Source organism: Anabrus simplex, chromosome 1 (assembly GCF_040414725.1).
Source record: "Anabrus simplex isolate iqAnaSimp1 chromosome 1, ASM4041472v1, whole genome shotgun sequence".
NCBI classification, from domain to species: Eukaryota; Metazoa; Arthropoda; class Insecta; order Orthoptera; family Tettigoniidae; genus Anabrus; species Anabrus simplex.
In genome coordinates this window covers 1,716,037,186-1,716,058,153 of record NC_090265.1, presented here as the reverse complement: position 1 = coordinate 1,716,058,153, position 20,968 = coordinate 1,716,037,186, and the positions used below count along the sequence as shown (strand labels likewise).

Genomic DNA, 20,968 nt, shown 5'->3' with positions numbered 1-20,968 from the left:
CGCATGGTCAACTTGCCCGGTATTTTTATCCTTCGGTTTATTGACTTGGCTTGTATACCCTAAAACTTAGGCTAAGTTGGATAATATTTTAAACACCAACATCACTATTTTCACCTGTGTGCAATTATGTTATTTATTTCACTAATATTATGATAATTATTATAATTGAGCAATGTTAACTTATAAGACCCCAACAGACAAGCATTGGTTTTGTGTAGAGATATATATTTGTTAAATTCACGTTTTCTTTCATGACGTACACGCCTATTTTTTGTTATATTATAGAGTATTTAGCTATAGCCTAAATTTCTTTACAAATGTAAGCTCTTCAATAAAGACATAAATAACTGTCGCATGCCAAGATAAATTGGTGTAATTAGAGCTGTCAATGTGGTTCATAACCCCTTTGGTTTATTACCTAGACATGGATCACCCAAAACATAGGTTAGGTTTGGAGAATACTTTAAAAATCAGCATTCATTAATGCACTGTTTATTACTTTCATATTCCAAGATGTAAGTGAAGCATTTAACTAAAGCATCATACATTAAAATTCAAAGTGTTACCGCTAGAACAGCTGACATGGAAAAGTGATTGAAAATTCAAACAAATTCAACTTACGTTAAAATGATCTTTAAAAAAATAAACTGTAGACTTTTCCGATATATCACCAGCATTTCTCCGGCTCGCCAAAATCCATTTCTCCCTAGTTTTAGCGTCTTTGGAACATTTATAAACAATTTGTTTGGGATGGTATGCGATGTGCTATTGCTCATCGGAACTATACACCATTTATCAGTTTTCTGCCTCACTGTCTGCGCAGGATTCATTTAAGTCTAAAATATACCACTCAGATTATTATCCAATGTATAGACTTCGAAAATAACCAAACCAGACACTAACACTTCTCACAACACACTATGTGTTATTTCGTCTGCTAATTCAGTCAACCTGTACGATGACGTCAGACCAATGAGATTGTGTACTTGCGTGACGTGACATTTTCGTACTTTAATTTAGATTTTTATCATGTTTGGAGTTATTATTTGTACATTCTGATCACATTTTTGAATTCTGCGTGAAATTTTGAATTAGATTAGCATATTTTTAATTAAAACCCCGGATCATGCATGTTCCCTATTGTGCAATACAACTGTATTATTATCAGTACGAAATGAAACCTTCACGTTATGTTTCTTGAAAACATTAGTAAATCTATATATATCTTTATTATAAGTAAAAGTTGCGAATGCCTTATGATTGGGTTTGTCCTTGACCAAAGTGGTTTATAAGCGGTATCTGAACTTGTTAATAATACGTTCAATAAAGCAGTCACTAAAACCATTAACCTTAGCTATTTAACATATTATATTGAGTTCTTTATTCAAATTAGCTTTTGTCATAGGGATCTTAAAAGCCCGTTTTACTGAACTATTGTATGTAGAGCTTTTTTGACTCTGTGGGTGTTCTGAGTCCTGTCTAATAGTGACTGCCGTTTGTGTAGGCTTTCTAAAAAATACTATACGCAAAAGAAGAACCCGATCTGTTGATTTTTAGGTCAAGAAAATTAATTGATTTATTACTTTCTGACTCCAACGTAAACTTAATCTGTGGGTCAATGTTATTAAGTACCTCTAGAGTAGCCTTTGTGTCTCTAACATGTTCGTCCAAAATTACTATTGTATCGTCCACAAATCTAGACCAAAACAGAATATTGTCAAAAACTTTGTCGTTTTCCATCATGTAGCCTATGTTTCCAAAGAATCCAGATAAATCTCCGCCAAGATTCCCAAGGCCGGAGATCCCATTGCCAATCCATCCTGTTTATAAATGACCTTGTCAAATACGAAGTAGTTATTGTTTACAAGTAACTTAACCAATTTCATGAAATCTTGTATTTCAAGTTCACTTAGCTGACTGTAGGATCTTAGATTCTTAAAAACAATAGGAAGCAACTTATTAGTACTAATACTCGGAAACATGTTGACAATATCAAATGAATGTAAGGTATGGTGATCTTGTAATTTGAAATTGCTTAATTTATTTACCAGTTCTATAGAGTTCTTAATGGATTTGTTTGCCATAAATTTATAGTGTTGTTTTAGGAATTTCTGGATGAACTTAGCTAATTTATATAGAGGACTAGGTCTGTAGGGATGAACTTAGCTAATTTATATAGAGGAATAGGTCTGTAGTTTATTATGGGTCGAATGGGAACCCCGGTCTTGTGAATCTTGGGGATTGTTCTCGCTGTTGGAAGGCCCGGGTTCATATTTACTAGTTTTTGCTTCTCCTGTTCGGTAAAGAGGAATGAAGTATTCTTTAATGTTTGCTTTAATTGGTGTTGTAAAGCTTGCGTTAGGTCTTTTTTGATCAATAAAAAGTTTTCATTATCAAAAAATTGTTTAGTCTTGTGAATGTAATCATTTTTATGCATAATAATCATCACATTCCCCTTATCTGCTTTGGTGATAATGAGCTCCTGATCTTTAACCTTCTTTTTAAGTTCTATAATACACTTTTTATCAATACTGGTGTCCTTGGAACTGTAAGCGGCATTATCTTTATTACTAGTAACTAGACTATTGTGCAACTTTCTTTTTAAATCTAATCTAACCTCCTCCTGTACCTCATGCGGAAGTTTACCAATCGCAACCTCCGATTCCACCACAAGTTTTGTGGTCTTCTTAGCTAGGTTGAAATTAGGCCAGTTATGTTTTGGGCCTTTAGAAAGAATTTGGATTTCTCTCTTATTCAAAATGGTCTTGGAAAGGTTAATAACCGGTGTATGAAAACTCCTGATTAAATCTTTATTAGGATACTGTTTAGCTTCTATGACTTGTTTGTTTGAAAACGATTCTTTCTTTAGCCTTTCTAGTTTTTTATCCAACACTTTCTGTTTAGCAGGAGGAAGGTAATCTAATTTATTCGGAACCGAGTCTTGAAAAATGTTCCATTGCACTTTAGTAAGCAAGGCAGCGGCCCTGAGGTGAGTCTCATATAACTACTGATTCAAAAAAGTTTTTTTCTTATAAAGAAATTTTAACTCATTTTTAAGATAAAATCTTTTACATTTCTGTTGTACATTACGTTGATGCGAAAGTACTTGGTTTGTTCTAAATACCCTCTTTAAAAATTTCGGGCTCAAATTAAAATCCATACATTTTTTGATAAACTTTATATCCTTGCCTATCTTTCCTACCTTGATTCTTAAGCCCAAATACCGATGGGCCACTATCTTTGCCTGGTGGGCTTCTTCAGTTAAGTTAATAAATTTCATTACTCATCCGTATTGAACCAAGATTACAATTTATTAAAATTTGTATCCACCTTATTCAATACATTAAAATGTTGTTAAGATAAAATTACAACATATATTTTTTATCAGAACTAGTTTCAACGCCTTTTTTTTTTTTTTTTTTGCGTCATCATCAGCTGATATACATTTTAGGAAATATTGCCAAACACATAAGTTTATCTACGTCACATAAAACAAATTTTAAAAAACATATTGATGATCTAAAGACTGTGTTAAAATTATATTGTTTCAAAGTCCATATTATCTGAGACTTGCGAGTATTAAACTTTAAGTTGATGAGGTCCGATGTAAATTGGTTTGCTTCCTCATAAATTAACGTGGGTTTAACAAGAACAACCACTGAAAACACAATCATCTTAAAGAAACATTAGCTCAGTTTAACACTTCTTTAACAGTGATGTAGAACCGTATTAAAATAATTCAATAAAATCTTCAAGCCAGTTATAATGGAGCGATCGTAGTGAGGTGGAAACGAGCAGTCGGTGCTTTAAGATGTTAACAATTATCTCATTCCCAGTTCAATGCGGACCTGAAATAATAGGAATCTAGTAAACTATCGCTTAACTGAAAAGACAGGAATATGAAATTTACGTCTTATAACGCAAACATTTATGTGACTCACCTCAAAAGATCGTTGTCCTAGCGAAGCACCGAGTAGCTTAGCGAGCCGTGTTGTGTTAGCAATCAAGTGTCCAAGGTTGGTTTGGGCCGAAGAGGGGAACTAGGGAAAAGGGGGAGGGGCAACTGAGGGGCGGCAACCTGTTGGAGCTCCGGAGGGCTGATCGTAAAAGGCAACAAGTAAAGCATAATATGAAACACCATCTTATTGTCTGGGATATGTACATTTAAAAAAAAACTCAATAAGGAAATCAAAAAGAATATTTGATTTTTCGGAAATTTCATTTAAATTAAGGTTTGATAAAATAAAAAATATAAGTTGTAATTTTATCTTAACAACATTTTAATGTATTGAATAAGGTGGATACAAATTTTAATAAATTGCACTTGTATGTGTCGAGGAAATCTAGCGGTCTGTAAAGTGACTATTTCCAAGTGAATCTTTTTTGACAAAATGACATGTGACTGCCATGTACGCCTATGTTGACAACGATGTCCACATAATGGTAGTGAGACTTCATATTCCGCTTCTGCTGCCTTCGCTTTTACCGCACAGACTTCTGACTGATATTTGTCTGCAACCATTTACCACAATCAATTCTAGATGGAAGAATATACCTCGGATCCAGTGCATGCACAAATCTTCGAAACTCCCCAGTCCTCGACTATTGCTAAGGACTGGAAATAGTCGGTGATGATCTTCACTAAAGCATCATCAATCATTTTCCTTCGTACGTGATCATCTGAAACATTCATATTAGGTATTGCAATAAAATATTTAGTATGTAAATCTTTTGACATGACATGCACCACAAGGGTCATGTAAACTGTACAGTACCTGAATAGGCACCACTATGATGCCCACTTTCACCCCTGCATTGCCCCTGTTCATCAGACATCAGTGCTGTGTCTGGATGTTCTGTCTTCAGTTGCTTTAAGGTCGTGCTAGTAGTTTTATTGTAACCTAACTCAACCTTGTATACATTACACACCACTTCATTCAAGACATTTTCGACACGTTCAAAATGGTCCCACACTACCGAGCTCTTCCGAGACGACATCGTGTTGGTCTTAGTCACTGACTGTCGGAACTGAACGAATGTGTTTACCCATGCATACCCATACACAGAGATGTGAACACTACACACGTCATCAAATGAGCCCATTCACTGTTGTCATACCAACTTGGGAGAATTATAACATCGTCCAATATTCAATAGTAAGCACGGGTGAATGTTCTGTAATATAATACAGTGGAACCTTGGATTGCGAGCATAATTCGTTCCGGCAACATGCTTGTAATCCAAAGCGCTCGTATATCAAAGCAAGTTTTCCCATAAGAAACAATTGAAACGTGGATGATTCGTCCACAACACAAAAATATTTATTCGCATACCATTTCTGAAACAAAATATAACTTAAAACAAATTAAACTGCATTTTACCTTACAATAGAATCATTGTTGGTGTGAGGGAGATGAGAGATTACATGAGAGGAGTTACTGTGTAGCACGAATTTCACTACCGGAATCACTGCTGTCTGTTGATGCACTGGAATTGTTTCCTCTTCGTGCAACTTTAACGAGGAACCTGTCCAATGACTTGCTTTTGCCTCTTTTTGAGGATTTCATGAAAATTTGACATCGCATTGTCACTAAACTGATTCATCACTCGTACTGCTACAGCCTTATTCGGGTTTTGTTTTTCTACAAAATTTTGCATCGTTTCCCACATTTTGCACTTCTCACGAATATCAATTGAAGTGAGAGATTCCACTGACTTTTCCTCCTCCTCTTCCCCGCACGAGATCTCCTCCATAACCTCCTCCTGTTGTTCACGATGCAGGTCCATCAGTTCATTGGTGGACAGTTCCTGGCTGTGTTCTTCCACCAGCTCTCGAATGTCCACGTCATTCACTTCCAACCCCATAGTCCTCCCTCAGGACACAATTTCATCGACAATCAGCAGCTCATTTTCACCAACAATCCCCTCAAAGTCATGTCCAAGAACACAGTCAGGCCACAGCTTTCCACAAGCGGAAGTTAGAGCTCTCTAGGAGACTCCATCCCAGGCTTTATTGACGATCTTCAGGTAGCTCACGATGGGGAAACGATTTCTCCTCATCCTCAAGGCCTCAAGGCCTGGAGGATGAGCAGGAGCATTGTCCATAACCAGCAAGACTTTGAGCGGCAGATTATTTTCTGAAAGGTATTTCTTCACTACAGGATCAAAGACCTTGTTCATCCATTCAACAAAGGCACAGGGGAGGGGAAAACCTAGGCACACGCGACGCTCATATTGCAGAACCTCACTCGCTTATCAAGTTACAATTTATTTAAAATGTTTGCTCGTCTTGCAAAACACTCGTAGTTACTCGCATTCCGAGGTTTCACTGTATATGGTGTTTCATGTCACTGTGTCCAAACTCGAGGAAGTATGTAATACCTACATTGAATAGTTAAATTATGTTCCTAATCTTCTCTCAGTATCTCATGAATGGTGGTGATTATTGTTTTAAGAGGAAGTACAACTGGGTAACCATCCTCCGTATAACACTAATCAGAGAGGAAAAGAAATAGAAGGGATCCGACACTTTGAAAAATGAAGGTATCAGCCAAAGAAGGCAAGGGCACAAAGGGCGTGAAAAAGAAAGACTCCATAGGCTTCGAGTGCTAGAATACAGTCGGGGTCGGAAAAGAACAAGAATTGACCAAGGGAGGTCGGGTAGGATAGATGAAAGTGAGGAACCTGACACAAGTAAGTAAAAGCAATGTCAGGACTCAGGTAAGGGCGCTGTGGTTGCCCACTGACACTCCAAAGTTCAGAGCCCCTGGGGCCCCTATTAGTCACCTCTTATGACAGACAGGGATACCGTGGTGTTACTCTACCGCCCCCACCCACAGGGGGACAATATGTCAAGATCTTAACCGAATGGGCGATATAATGAAAGAGCCCAACTCAATATTGAAGAAGAAGAATATAATTGTGTGACAAAGATGAATTTCAAAACAAATATAATACCACTTGGGTGTTTCACATTATGGTCATTATTTACTTAGCTTTTGTGATAGTACTTAATGATTGGAGTATTTATTCTGACAGGTCTTACAGTGAAACCTCGATTCTCCGTTTTTGGAGGGACCACGGAAAAAAAAACGTACAATATGGGAAAACGAAAATCCGGGAACGAATGAACCATCAACAATTTAGCTAAACATCACAAAAAAGAAATAAGTATACCTGTAATCTTACAAACACCCCTGAACCAAACAAAACTACAGCGCCAATGGGCTTTCCGCCTACCAAGCGACCGCTGCTTGGTCCGAAGGCCTGCAGATTGCGAGGTGACGCATGGTCAGTTGTGATGAATCCTCTTGGCCGTTATTCCTGGTTCTGTAGACCGGGGTTGCCATCTCACGATGAAATAGCGCCTCAATTAAAGGTACCTGTAATTGTAGAATGAGTGAACGTGGAATCATCCCTCATGTCCAGGTAAAAATGCCTGACCTGGCCGGGAATCGAACCCAAGCCCTCTGGATGAGAGGCAGGTAACTTAGACTGCGGGGCCGGCTTCAAACACTAATTACCGGTACGTGATTTATAAATCTCGAAACTTTACATTCAGTTTTACTGGGGAAACTTCGTCAGTTTCCTCTGAAAACTTCTTTCACTTCAGCAACTTTGATCAGCCAAACTGTTCGAAAAACCTAATAACACCAAGCCAAACAACAATCGATCACAAGTAGTTGTTAATTCTTTGATCTAATAAAATAAATCGCATTAGATACAAAAACGCTTAACATGATGGCGAAATCCCATTTTTTAAAAATCTTACATTGTAATTTGGTCATTGGTATAGTGTTCATAGTCAGTTTATGGAAATCTTGTACCGCGTAAATTAGGCTTACATTGATTTTTAAAGGTTATGTTGAACTCGAGAATATGGTATCGAATGTAAGTATCGATTCTCAAGTTCTCGAATGCATTATATTCAGTTCTGCCCGTCACCAATCACAATCAAATTAGAAAGAAAAAAAGATATCCAAACTTCAAAATTACAGTTATTCGCAACCTTGAGCTCAGCAGGAAAGCACGCTTGCTGTACAAGTCGGTACGAGTGCAGAACCGTGCAAAGTTTTCAAATGTAACGTGTGCATATAAAACTACTGTGGTTTTTATAACATTTTAACACAAAAAATGCAGATCAAACTGAAATTGATCAAGAGGGAGAGAGTGAGACAGGTTTGCATTACTGACAAAAATGTCCTCCAAGATTTTGGGGAAAGAATAAGACCAAAACTTCAGCAAGTACAGGAGGAAGGATCAGCCTCCCAAACATGGGACAACCTCAGGACAATCATTAACTCTTCTCTCCCTGAATTAGTTACTAAGCCTCTCTAAGCTAAGCTCCCGTGGATATTGAACACCACTCTACTGCTGATAGAAGAGAGGAACATACTGAAGAAACGAGGTATTCAAACCAAGCAAGACAAAGTTAACAGCATTATCCATGAGTTCAAACCACGTACATAGATGATTGAAGGTGAAGATGGCAACCTTGTTGCTGAAAAGAAGAAAGCAATAGAGCGATGGAAACAGTACTGTGAAACACTGTACTACAAAGGAAAAAAATTCTGCCGAACAGGAAATTTCTATTAGGCATGACAAGGAACCTATTATTCTTTTCATTGAAATTGAGAATGCCGTCAAACATCTGAAGAAGAACAACAAAGCCCAGGTATTGATGGTATTTTTGGAGAAATACTGAAAGTAATGGAGGAGGATGGCATGCATGTTTTACATTCAGTATGTAATATAGTATGGAAAACTGGTGAATAGTCCAAAGATTGGGCAACATCTATACTAAACCCTTTTCACAAACAGGGGTCCGTAAAGGATTGTTCCAATTATCATACTATTGCATTAATATCCCATACAAGCGAACTCCTGCTCTACTTAATAAATCAATGCCTAAAATTATTCCTGCAACCTCAGATATCATTGCAAGTTATGAATCTCATTCCGTATTGACGGTTATCACTTTACAAAAGAAAATATTTATAAAATCCTCCTATCAATACAATTCAAGTCATCTGTTAGATGAAGCAAAGTCTATACATGTTTCAGCCTAATCTCAAGGCCATCTTCAGTAGTAAAACAATGATTACATAATATACAAACAAATTAAAAAACGTAATGATGTGAAGTGACAGTGATCATGATTAGTGAGTTAAAAACACATTGAGGTGCAAAGTCCTCTCGTCTAATAGATCTTGCTGACTGTTAAATAAAACACTATGCTGAGGAGTGTAGTGAGACCGTCAATACTACAAATAAAACGTGTAACATCTGTAATGAGAAAAAAGGAATATATGAGTGGATGAAGAACAAGTTAAAAATGATGTAACGAAAAGAAAACTCATATGACTTACTTGTAACTAAAAGTTGTCGTCTCGAATGGAGATGACCTTGTCGGTCTCAAGTCACATTGACAACTAAGCCTGTGTGTGGCTTACTGTGTATCTGTGTTGATGTGGTTGGGAGGGGTAATGGAGGGGGAGGGGCAGGGAGGGAGGGACGTTGTGATTCGCGGAAGGAGGGTGTTGATGGAAGGGCGGGTCTTGTTCTAGAATGTCGGTAGCGAAACTCTTTTTTTTATTAATGAACTGTTCGCACTACACTCCTCAGCATAGTGTTTTATTTAACAGTCAGCAAGATCTATTAGACGAGAGGACTTTGCACCTCAATGTGTTTTTAACTCACTAATCATGATCACTGTCACTTCACATCATTACGTTTTTTAATTTGTTTGTATATTATGTAATCATTGTTTTACTACTGAAGATGGCCTTGAGATTAGGCTGAAACATGTATAGACTTTGCTTCATCTAACAGATGACTTGAATTGTATTGATAGGAGGATTTTATAAATATTTTCTTTTGTAAACCTCAGGTATCCACGAAACAAGCAGGCTTTGTCACAGGTACTAGTTGCTAGTTGCTTTACGTCGCACTGACACAGATAGGTCTTATGGCGATGATGGGACAGGAAATGGCTAGGAGTGGGAAGGAAGCGGCCGTGGCCTTAATTAAGGTACAGCCCCAGCATTTGCCTGGTGTGAAAATGGGAAACCACGGAAAACCCTTTTCAGGGCTGCCGACAGTGGGGTTCGAACCTACTATCTCCCGAATTGTCACAGGTACAGCTACACGAGAGTCAATCCTCAACATGAGGCAGATAATAGAGAAAAGTCGTGAGTTTTGTGTCCCTGCCCTTTTTTGCTTCCGTGACTGCAAAAAGGCCTTTGTGTTATGTGGGACAAGTTGTGGCAGGTGTTAAAGGAATTTGGGGTTCCACTGCGTTTAATATCGTTATTTAATGGTCTCTATAAAAACCCTGCAGCAACCATAAAGGTGGATAGTGATCTCTCAGACATTTTCAATGTGACAAATGGAATAAGGCAAGGTTGTATATTATCACCTCAACTCTACATCTATGTAGAATGTGTCTTCAAGAAAGCTCTCGATTGCTTGAGTGGTTGAATCGCGATTGGCAGCGAAAAAATTAGCAGCCTGCACTTTGCAGATGACACTTCCCTTATTGCTGGAAGTGAAGAGGAACTTACTGACCTGTATGCAAGAGTGAAGAATATTAGACTTCATTATAGTTTAGAGATTGATGTGAAAAAGACCAGAGTAATGGTAGTTGATTGGCAACGTCAAATCCAGCTTATAGGATGTCTAAAGGATCTGGAGATAGTAAAGGAATTTGTATAACTGGGGTCAGTCATCAGTGACACGGAAAGCTGTGAAAAGTAGATCAAAAGATGTATTGTCCTAGGTTGTGCTACATTGGTTAAACTCACTAAGATCTGGGAGAACCAGGCAATATCAAAAGCTACAAAGATGCGCCTGGTGGAATCACTGGTATTCTCAGTCTTTTTGTACGGCTTTGAGACCTGGATTGTGAATGCTAGAGACAAAAATTGAATTGATGCGTTTGAGATGTGGTGTTGGCAGAGAATGCTACGTGTACCCTGGATGGAAAGAAGTAACATTTCCATTATGGGCGAACTGAGCATCAATAAACTTCTGTCTTCCCGTATGAATGAGTGTTACCTCCAGGTCATGGTTACATTTTCTGAAGAGAAGGAGAGAACTTGGAAAAGACCATTTCACAAGGCAAAGTTGAAGACAGTAGACCATGAGGAAGAACAGCAAGTAGATGGTTAGACCAGGCGAAGAACATCAGTGGCCTACCTCTCCAGACCGTGTTAAGGAAAGCTGGAAACTGCTCTGGTTGGAGGCATCCCATCAAGGCTGCAATGCAGAAATGATAAAGAGTTTCCCGGATGTGGTGTACAAACATTTACCACTTCTTCCTGTCAGAATATAGTTTCAGGTCCTCTGTGTCCTCCCATTTGCTGACCTCTGATTTCACTGTTTCTATTCATCAATCCCTTGGCCTTCCTATTTGACTCTTCTGTCTCACTTCTCTGTCAAGTAATTCCTTGCTGTCCTCCATCTGTCCATCCTCATTACATGTACAACCATTGTAGCCTGCATCCTCCTAAAAGCTCGGTAACAGGTATTTTGATGCCAGCCTTCTTCCTGTTTGCTTCATTGCTAATCTTGAATTTAATTTCTGTTGACTGAATTTTATTATTAGCCTTTTTGTGTAAGGTACAGGTTTTGAGTCCAATGGTGAGAATTGGTGAGGAATCAAAAATGATCAGTTTTGCTTTGTGGGGTATTTTATCTTTCTACAGTAAATTTCTCACGTGAAAATAAAATTGAGAATCTTTGCGAGTCCTATTAAATATTTTTTTTTGTTTTATTATATTCTTCTTCTTCCTTTTCTACCGCTTTTCCCACATCTGTGGGATCGCGGGTGCGAACTGTGTCGCACATGTGGATTTGGCCTTGTTTTATGGCTGGATGCTCTTCCTGACGCCAACCCTATATGGAGGGATGTAATCACTATTGCGTGTTTCTGTCGTGGTTGGTAGTGTAGTATGTTGTCTGAATATGAAGAGGAAAGTGTTGGGACAAACACAAACACCCAGTCCCCGAGTCAGAAGAATTAATCAGACGTGATTAAAATCCCTGACCCGGCCGGGAATCAAACCCGGGACCCTCTGAACCAAAGGCCTCAACACTGACCATTCAGCCAATGAGTCAGACTTTTTGTTTGTCTTTTGAATAATACTTCCAAGGTATTTGAAGTTAGAAACAATTTGTAACGACTTCCCTACAAAAAAATGTTTGAATGTGTGCCTTTCCTGTTGATAGACATTTCAACAGTGTTTGTTTTACTCATGTTCAGTCAATATTCTTTAAACTTATCACTCCAGAGGTTTAGTTTTTCCTGTACTTCTGCTTCATTTTCTCCCAAATGAGAACATCATCTGCAAATATTACCATATAGTGTTAGGCTCTTTGATGGATTTTATGATCCGTTCCGTGATATGAATACCAGTGGTGACAAGACCATTCTCTGCTGTACTCCTCTCTAGGTTTCAAACCAATCGGATCTTCCATCCACTACTTGGACAGAGCTAAGAATTTTTGATAAAGCTTCTTTACTTTATCAATCAGGATGTTTTGCATACCTATACCTTAAGGCCAGTCTCCACTGATTAACATTTAACACCATGTTAAATTGAACATGTTTGAATTGGCATGTATGTTTTCATTGTGGCTTCCAATTGACTTTGCATGTTAACTCAGAATGTTGAAGTTAACACTTTTAACATGTTGGCATGTTTTCCTCTCCAAGTAGAAAACTTGTCAAGTCAATTTGTTGTTCGTGAGATGTCGGCACAGCTTTGGCAACTTCCATGCTGTTTCCATGCCAACAGATAGCTTAAACGACATGCTTCTCATGAAAAAAGTAGGATTATAGTTACAAGCTACGAATACAGTACACGTACATGTGTCATTCTCTTTGCACTATATTAAAATTTATAGTCAAAAATAGAGTGCAGCCAGGAGATCACTCTCGACTTAATGATATAATAGAAAAGCCTTCTTTTTGGGATGTCTCATCGAAGGAATACCGAGATAAAGCGAGGAAAGCAGACAGTTTCTAGGAACTCAGCATTATCTATAATTGCTCCCGCGAATGCATTGAACAAAAACTAGCCTCCCTTCGCTCCCAGTACAGGCGAGAATTGCAAAAGGTTCAGAAAAGTCTGAAGTCAGGGATGGGAGTGGATGAAGTTTATACTGTGCAGAAACGCAGAGTTATCCCAAGACGCAGGTGAAGTGGAATAGCTGCTCGTAACTGTGTCTCCTCCTTTCTTATGGTAGGAAGTATTTTTTCCAAAACTACATTAAAATCATGCTCAGACACAGACATTTTAAAAATCCAAACCTGTCTTCTACTTTTAGCTCATTCAGAATGGCATCCACATTGTGCCTTGTATTGTGATATTGCCGTACCCACATTCTCCTTTCCTTCCTTCTCAAGGTCTAATACCAATATAAATGGTCCGTTATTGGACATTATAAATTTCCCAGCTAACTCATTTATAATGTCCAATAACGGACCGTTTATATTGGTATTATAAATTTACTCATTCGGGACAAATATTTCAGTTTTCCTATGGGAATCAACATTTATTTCTCAAGGTCTTGTAAGAAGCAACAGTGGCAAAAACAAAGGCCAAATCCTCTTCATCCAAGTCCATTGTCCTTGTTTGAAAATACAAGACATTACCTGAATGTATTACCACAAACTGATATGATGAACTGCCTGTATATAAACAAAGAAAGTCAAGTTTAATAATAATGTTCTTTGCTTTATATCCCATTAACTATACAGTTCTCGGAAACGCCGAGGTGCTGGAATTTGCCACATGAGTTCTCTTAGTGTCAGTAAATCTACAGACACGAGGCTGACGTAGGCCTATATGAGCACCTTCAAATACCACCGGACTGGGCCAGGATCAAACCTGCCAAGTTGGGGTCAAAAGGCCAGTGCCTGAACTGTCTGAGCCACTCAGCCCGGCCAAGTCAATTTTTTTTCCCTTTGTTTTTATGTCGCAGACAACTGGAAGAAACTGCGGTTAGAGAGGGAGAAGAAAAAGAAGGAGATATGGCCAGAGTTCTACTCTTCAGAGGCCATGATGAACAGAGCATGGACCGGCACAAACCAGGAGCTGAGACATTTTGTAAATTCCATGGCAGTCCATGGCTACCATTACAAAATCTGTAGGTTGAAGACATACCACGACCCGGACTCGATGTGCATATGTGAACTCTGTGGTAAACATTGTGACCGATATCACGTATTGTCATGTAAAAATCGTGTGAAATCAATCATAGACCTCTGTATTGATTAATGTATCCTAATACTGCACTACTTGTGTGCAATAAAGTTTATATATATATATATTTATGTCGCACATAGGTCTTATGGTGAAGTCAAATTTAACATGCTTCTAAGTGTGGACACAATGTTAATGAAACAGTATTTAGCATTTAACAGTTAACATGTTGATGGTGTCGCCAATTAACATTTAACAGTTTTAACATTTAACATGTTGTTGTTAAATGTTAATCGGTGGAGATCGGCCTTTATAGGCATTCCAAGATTATCTTGCTAGGGGCATGGTCTTAGGCCTTCGCATTGTTCATAAAAATCATCACTAAGCTCTTTCCATATTCACAGTGCTTCTCTGTTAGCATTCTGACCGCAGATATGAGGTCCGTAGTGCTTTGGTTCTTCCTGAAGCTATGTTGCTCCTTCTCCAATAACGGTTCTACTATTTTCCTGAGTCTTCTTAAATTATTTTCTCCAAAAGTTTAAGTGAGTGATAAAGTAGAGTGATGCCCCTATAATTTCCACATTTCTTTCCGTTTCTGTTTTTATACAGGTGGATAATGATACCTTTCATCCACTCCTCTGGTATCCTGTTCTCTTTCCAGATGACAGAAACCATTGTATGCCTTGCATTCCAGCTGCCTTTATCATGTTTGCAATGAGGTCATCAAACTGTAGGGACTTATGTTCTTCAGCTCAGACTCCATTTCTAGCCATGTTAGCTGGTGTTGTGCTCCATCACTCGCACTTAAACTTCAATCTTCAGTGATGTCATTTCCAAGACTTTCTCCATTTAATAAAGTATTGAAGTAGTTCATCATTTCTTCTCTGATGCCTTCATCTGTCTTCACCACATTCCCATGCTCTGTTTCCGGTGCAAGGATATTGCCATGCTGACTTCTTCTGTTCTTGACTGTGTTATAAAGAAACTTCCTGTTACTTTCACAGTTTCATTCCGTTTCTGTTTTTATACAGGTGGATGATGATGCTTCTCATCCACTCCTCTGGTATCCTGTTCTCTTCCCAGATGACAGAAAGTAATCTATACAACCATTGTATGCCTTGCACTCCAGCTGCTTTTATCATGTCTGCCTCGTAGTGAACTCTTCCCATACCTTTTCTTTTTTAATCAGTCTCTCCACAAATTGCTTATTCCGGTACTCCAGTGGAGGTACTGAATTTTATCTTCTTGGTGGACTGATTTTATTTTTCAATATCTAGCCCCACCCCCACCCCACCCCCAACCCCCTTTTTTTTTTCCTTTCTGCATTTCTTTCTTTCACAGGAGTTTTCACCCTCTCATTCCACTGCAGTGTTTTTCCCTTTCCACACAGTGATTCGGCTTATGTAACCAGGGTGATCCTGAACGACAGCCCCTCTTCTTCTGCTCTTTTGTCATTCTTTGGTAACTTGGGTGAGATTTTCTTTCTTTCTTTCTTTCTTTCTTTCTTTCTTTCTTTCTTTCCATCTTCTCCAAGCAACCAGGTCTTGATTTTTGGCATTCTTTTGCACTTGACATTCTGTACATGGACATTCCCAATTTTTTGGCTTCCCATCCCAAATGTAACATGTAATTTTATGGCTGTCTCTCTTCTGAAACCAAAAGTTTTGTGTGCTCAGATTTTCTACCTCCTGGTTTCTATCACTGTAGCCATTAGTGATGGGACATTCGATTCATTTTACTGAATAGATTCATTTGATTCCGTTCACGTTACTGAATCGATACAGTGATCCGATTCACGGCTCATTGGTCACCGCTCCTACTGCATCAGTGTAGTATGTGCTGGTAAGACAGCAGCAACAGCATTCAGTGCTCGCAGCTGCCATCTGGTCTTCATACTATGAACTCCTTTCTTAGAAAAAATGCTAGTTACTCTAATACATCGAAGGTTTCCGGCAACGCAGGGCGGGAAAGGTTAGGATTATGAAGGTAGCAGCCATGGCCTGAATTAAGGTACAGAGCCAGCATTTCCTGGTGTGAAAATGGGGAAACTACGGAAAAACCATCTTAACGGCTGCCGACGGTGGGATTCGAACCCACCACCCCCCGAATGCAAACGCATAGCCACGCGATATTAACCGCACGACAACTCGCTCAGTCTTTTTTAAAAAGTATTTTTCTATCAGCTGAGGATTTTTTTAAATCGTCATATTTTGTATAGGCTACTCGAGATGTACAGTAGCCCGCTGGTTTTCTGATTCAACATACTGTTATTGCGTCTGTCCACATATGATTGAAGTCTTGTGCAACGATGTGACATATGAACTGAGAAAATACTGAGCCGTTCTTCCCAATATAAAACAGGTACTTTTGAGTGGTCATGAGCATGACTCATAGTCATAGGGCAGGCTAGAGTCGAGTTTAATTGTCAAAAGTCAATTAAGTTATAATACTAAGATTCATTAAACTAATAAATAGTATAACCTAATAGCCTACCTACTTACTAGCTACTTCAGAATTATGTTATGACTACCATTTTAACACTGCAAATAAATCCATCTATTATTTAAACCTCCCTGTAAGAAGAGGACAGTGAATGCAAATGGGTATTATTTTCAAATGAGCTGAGCTCGAGAGTCCATTATAGCATACGATTCTTTCAGTCTAGCATGTCTCACTGTATGTCTCGCTGCAGCGGAAGCTCGGCTCTCCGCGTGTCCAGTGAGCCGAAGGAGCCGTGTGTATCTTGTGTCTCACTGAGCCGGCTCGTTCACGATTCTTTCGATGTGCCATGATACACTGTCTCGCTGCAGCGGAAGCTCGGCTCCCCGTCAACATCCAGTGAGTGCGCCACTCAGCACTGTCCGCTGGGAGTAAGCTGAATCGTGAGCCGTGAGCTCGCCTTTCCTGTGAATCGATTCACTCGGACACTTGAATGAATCGATACACTGCTTCGAATCATGCATTCAGTAGCCAACACTAGTAGCCATCTGGTTTCTGTCACTATAGCCATTGGGGCCTATGATGTCTTCACAGCCTTGTTTATCTGTCCCAATTTGGGCTTTCAGGTCTCCCATAATTGGGATGATGTCTTCCCTAATTTGGTCCTCTAGATTTACAACGAGCTGACTTTTTTCATCTGGAAGGCAGCCTGCCTATGGGGCATATAATTGGAGAAAGGTATGAAATACCTGGCCAATACGTAATTTCATTTTCATTTTCATTTTTCACTCGTATAACTGATGTCCACCTGCACATCAACATCTTTGTGGAGAATGAAAGCAACTCCATTTCTGGCTTCCCACTCCAGTACAGCATATAACAATTTCATAAGGTTTTATTTCCTGAACCTTTCCATTTTATCTCACTCAACCCTAAAATCCTGAGTGTGCGTCTGTCCATGAGGTATACAGTATCTTCACTTTTACCATTAAGGGTGAGGATATTGAGGGCTCCAACTTTGAGGTGTTTCTTCCCGTGTGATGTCCGTCTCTCTTCCGGCACCTCCGATGAGCTTTCGGTTGTTGGCTCTCATAAGTTCATGAGCTGCATAAAGAGTTGTTGTTGTTGTTGTTATGATGTCTCTTGCGAGGCTTGTTTTGGTTTTGAAAGCAATGCACTCATCACCTCTGTCCAGCTGGCTTGCTAAGCCTAACACTGTAGAGGATTTTCTGTTAGGGTAATCTCCCTTAACCTTTGGCAGTACCTTGCCACACCTGCAAGGCAGCAGCCTTTTGGTGGATTTATGTGTCATTTTTGACACAAAGGCTTTACCAAGCCTCCTAAGGGAGAACATCTCCGCGCTTTGCGATTGGTTCTCCCTTAGTTTGTCGAGTTTGGTGCTGGCTGCCCATACATCGCCCAGACAGTCACAGAGTGTCACATACGGTAGCAAGATGTTCCTGACCTGGCTTCAATACAGTCACTGTGAAGAAGTGAAACCATACATACATTTCCAAGAAAAATTTTATAATTTTTAAAGTGTCACTAAGTTTTGATGATCCAATTCTGTAATTTGTAAACAGTAAGTTTTTGTGTATAATTCAACCATATAATTTGATAAGGGCTTTTTCCAGATTTTACACCTGTTTCAAAATGATGACACAACTTTTTAATGACTTGTAATAGCATGATTTTTACAATTTCAAAAATCTTTCGAAATGTTTACTATTATGTGTGTATACCTCATGTAACTTTCATGTATTTGTAGTTGAAGAAAGTCAGAAATGTCGAAACGTTCTGCATTCTGTGATTTAATTTTTAATCTTTGATAAAATTTTTAAGTATTGAAAGGTGGAAAAATAATAATATTCCATTAAAGGAACAAATCAATTTGTCAAATCAGCTTGTGTCAAAAAAAAAAAGATAATTTTCAGGATTGTAATGAATTTCTATTCATTTGTTTAAAATTTATTATTTTCTCCCTGCAGCTTTATGCTTCAGTGCTGATGAAGGATCCTGTTAGTGTATGTAAAGCAAAGTCTATCCTGGAGAAAGCACTTATCCAGGATGAGAAGTATCTACCAGCTGTTTACCTACTTGCAGAAATCTATGAACAGGCAAGTATAGTTCTAGTTCTCGCATACCGTATGGCTAATGAAGTACTGAGCTTTATTCGGCAATATTTGTACAAACTTTTTGAATTTTTAAGCCCAGTGTTTTCCAGGCTGGGTTATTTGTTTGTTTGTTTGTTTGTTTGTTTGTTTGTTTGTTTGACAACTTTAGTAAATTATACAATGGATTTTTCAATTTTCTCCCAGCCCATTACTTCTTCATTCTCTCGAATCTTGATTTTCTCTCCTCGTCTGAAATCACTTTACCCATGGTTTGTCTGTTGATCTTGGGTAGTCTGGTGTCTTATGTATTTGAGTGTCTTGATTCTGTGGGTCTTGTTTTTTAAATCCTCTACTGTGATTTGTAGTTCCTTCATATCTTCTTTGATTTCTATAATCCACTTAATATTACTCTTACTGTTCCACAATTTTTCTATTATTATCCTGCTGGTTCTATTTTCGGGTGTAATTAGGTGTTTTTTTTTCCTGATACTGCTCATTACCGGTTCTATTTCTTTGTAGACTATTTCATTAGAAACTAGTATCCAGTGTCCATTTTCTTGGTTTTTTTTTTTCTTTTCTATTTTGAGTATTCTGCCTATTGCTGCAGTATTAGTTGTTTTGAAAATGGTTTCACTAGCGTATGTTATATCTGGTTGTATAACTGTTTTATAATGCTTTAATTTTGTGGCTATTGATAGGTCTTTCTTGTTGTAAGTGTTCTTGGTAACATATTGAGCTTTGGTTAATTAATTTTATTATGCCATGTTTGCTTCTCATTAAGATTGTATGTTATAATTTCACAACGTTGCTCAACATCCGTAGGTTTAACCTTAAAGTACCCTACACGTGTCCTCTGGGTGGTGCTAATAGAGCAATAACAACAATAAGATGCCACCGTACTGCCCTACAGGGCCTCATGGTTACGACAATGGAGAAATCAACTTAAATAACAATAAAAACAGTCCTTCTCGCATTTCCAGACCCGAACCTTCAGCTCTCAGTTAACAATCTGCCAACTTAAGATCGAAGGAATCAGTAAGGCAAAAAGTGAGTACTTATCCAAAATCCTTCTGGATCACTCCTTGGATGTAGTTGTGCTTCAGGAAACTCATACAGAAGATGATCTTCAACTGAACTGTAGGAGTAAAATTCCAGGATACCAATTAGCAACAGCAGTAAATCATCCTAAATATGGCATTGCCACTTTGGTCAGGAATGATATAAGGTTTGTTCCAACACGATTCCGAATCTATTCTGAACTGTCTGCTCATGCGCAGTAACTCGACGGTCCTTCCAACACAATCGAGAATCGGTTTTGAACGGTTCTGAACTCACAGCTTGCTGTTCCAACGTAATTCAGAACTCATTGGGAACAGTTCCGAACCGGTGAAAGCGGTTCTTGGTCCGGAGCGAGAACTAGACATTCCGGTCATGCGCACTAAAATCTGCTTAGCACCATCTGAAGAGTCGTCAGGAAACTAAAGTATTTGCCACAAGTTAACCTTACATTTCTGAGAAAGTAAGGAAAATGAGTTATTTGGATGGTGACAGTGTCTTTTTTTTTTTAATTTTTTTTTTTTTTTTAGGACAGTTCAAGAGATGAGGATGAGTTAGAGATGAAGATTCTAAGAATAAAGAATGAAAATTATTTTTGTAAATAATAATGCAAGCTTTATAATTAGATTAGGCCTATAATACTGAATGTTTTAATTTGGTACTAAATCTTTTTTCACGAAATTTCAATCCTTTTTTTTTTTTTTTTTTTTTTTTTTTGCTAGGGGCTTTACGTCGCACCGACACAGATAGGTCTTATGGCGACGCTGGGATAGGAAAGGCCTAGGAGTTGGAAGGAAGCGGCCGTGGCCTTAATTAAGGTACAGCCCTAGCATTTGCCTGGTGTGAAAATGGGAAACCACGGAAAACCATCTTCAAGGCTGCCGATAGTGGGATTCGAACCTACTATCTCCCGGATGCAAGCTCACAGCCGCGCGCCTCTACGTGCACGGCCAACTCGCCCGGTATTTCAATCCTGATGGAAACTTTATCAATATACCTCCGTCCAGGCAAATATTACGATTTGTTGAGCTTATTCTAATGTCTTGATTTCGAACATACACCATGAAGCAAAGGAAAATTGACGTAGCACATCTAGTCCCGTACCTGAAGTAGATGGATAATAGGCCTATAATGGCGAGCCGTTTGGAACTG

At 38.6% G+C, this 20,968-nt stretch overlaps 1 protein-coding gene across 1 annotated transcript in view; it reads left to right on the top strand.

Annotated features, from left to right (window-relative positions):
• APC7 (anaphase-promoting complex subunit 7) overlaps positions 1 to 20,968 on the top strand; it is a 197,469-nt gene that overhangs the window by 114,665 nt on the left and 61,836 nt on the right. Inside the window, exon 8 of the mRNA XM_067154711.2 lies at positions 18,635 to 18,763. Within this exon, the coding sequence (XP_067010812.1) occupies positions 18,635 to 18,763 (129 nt within the window). The remainder of the gene's footprint in view (positions 1 to 18,634; positions 18,764 to 20,968) is intronic.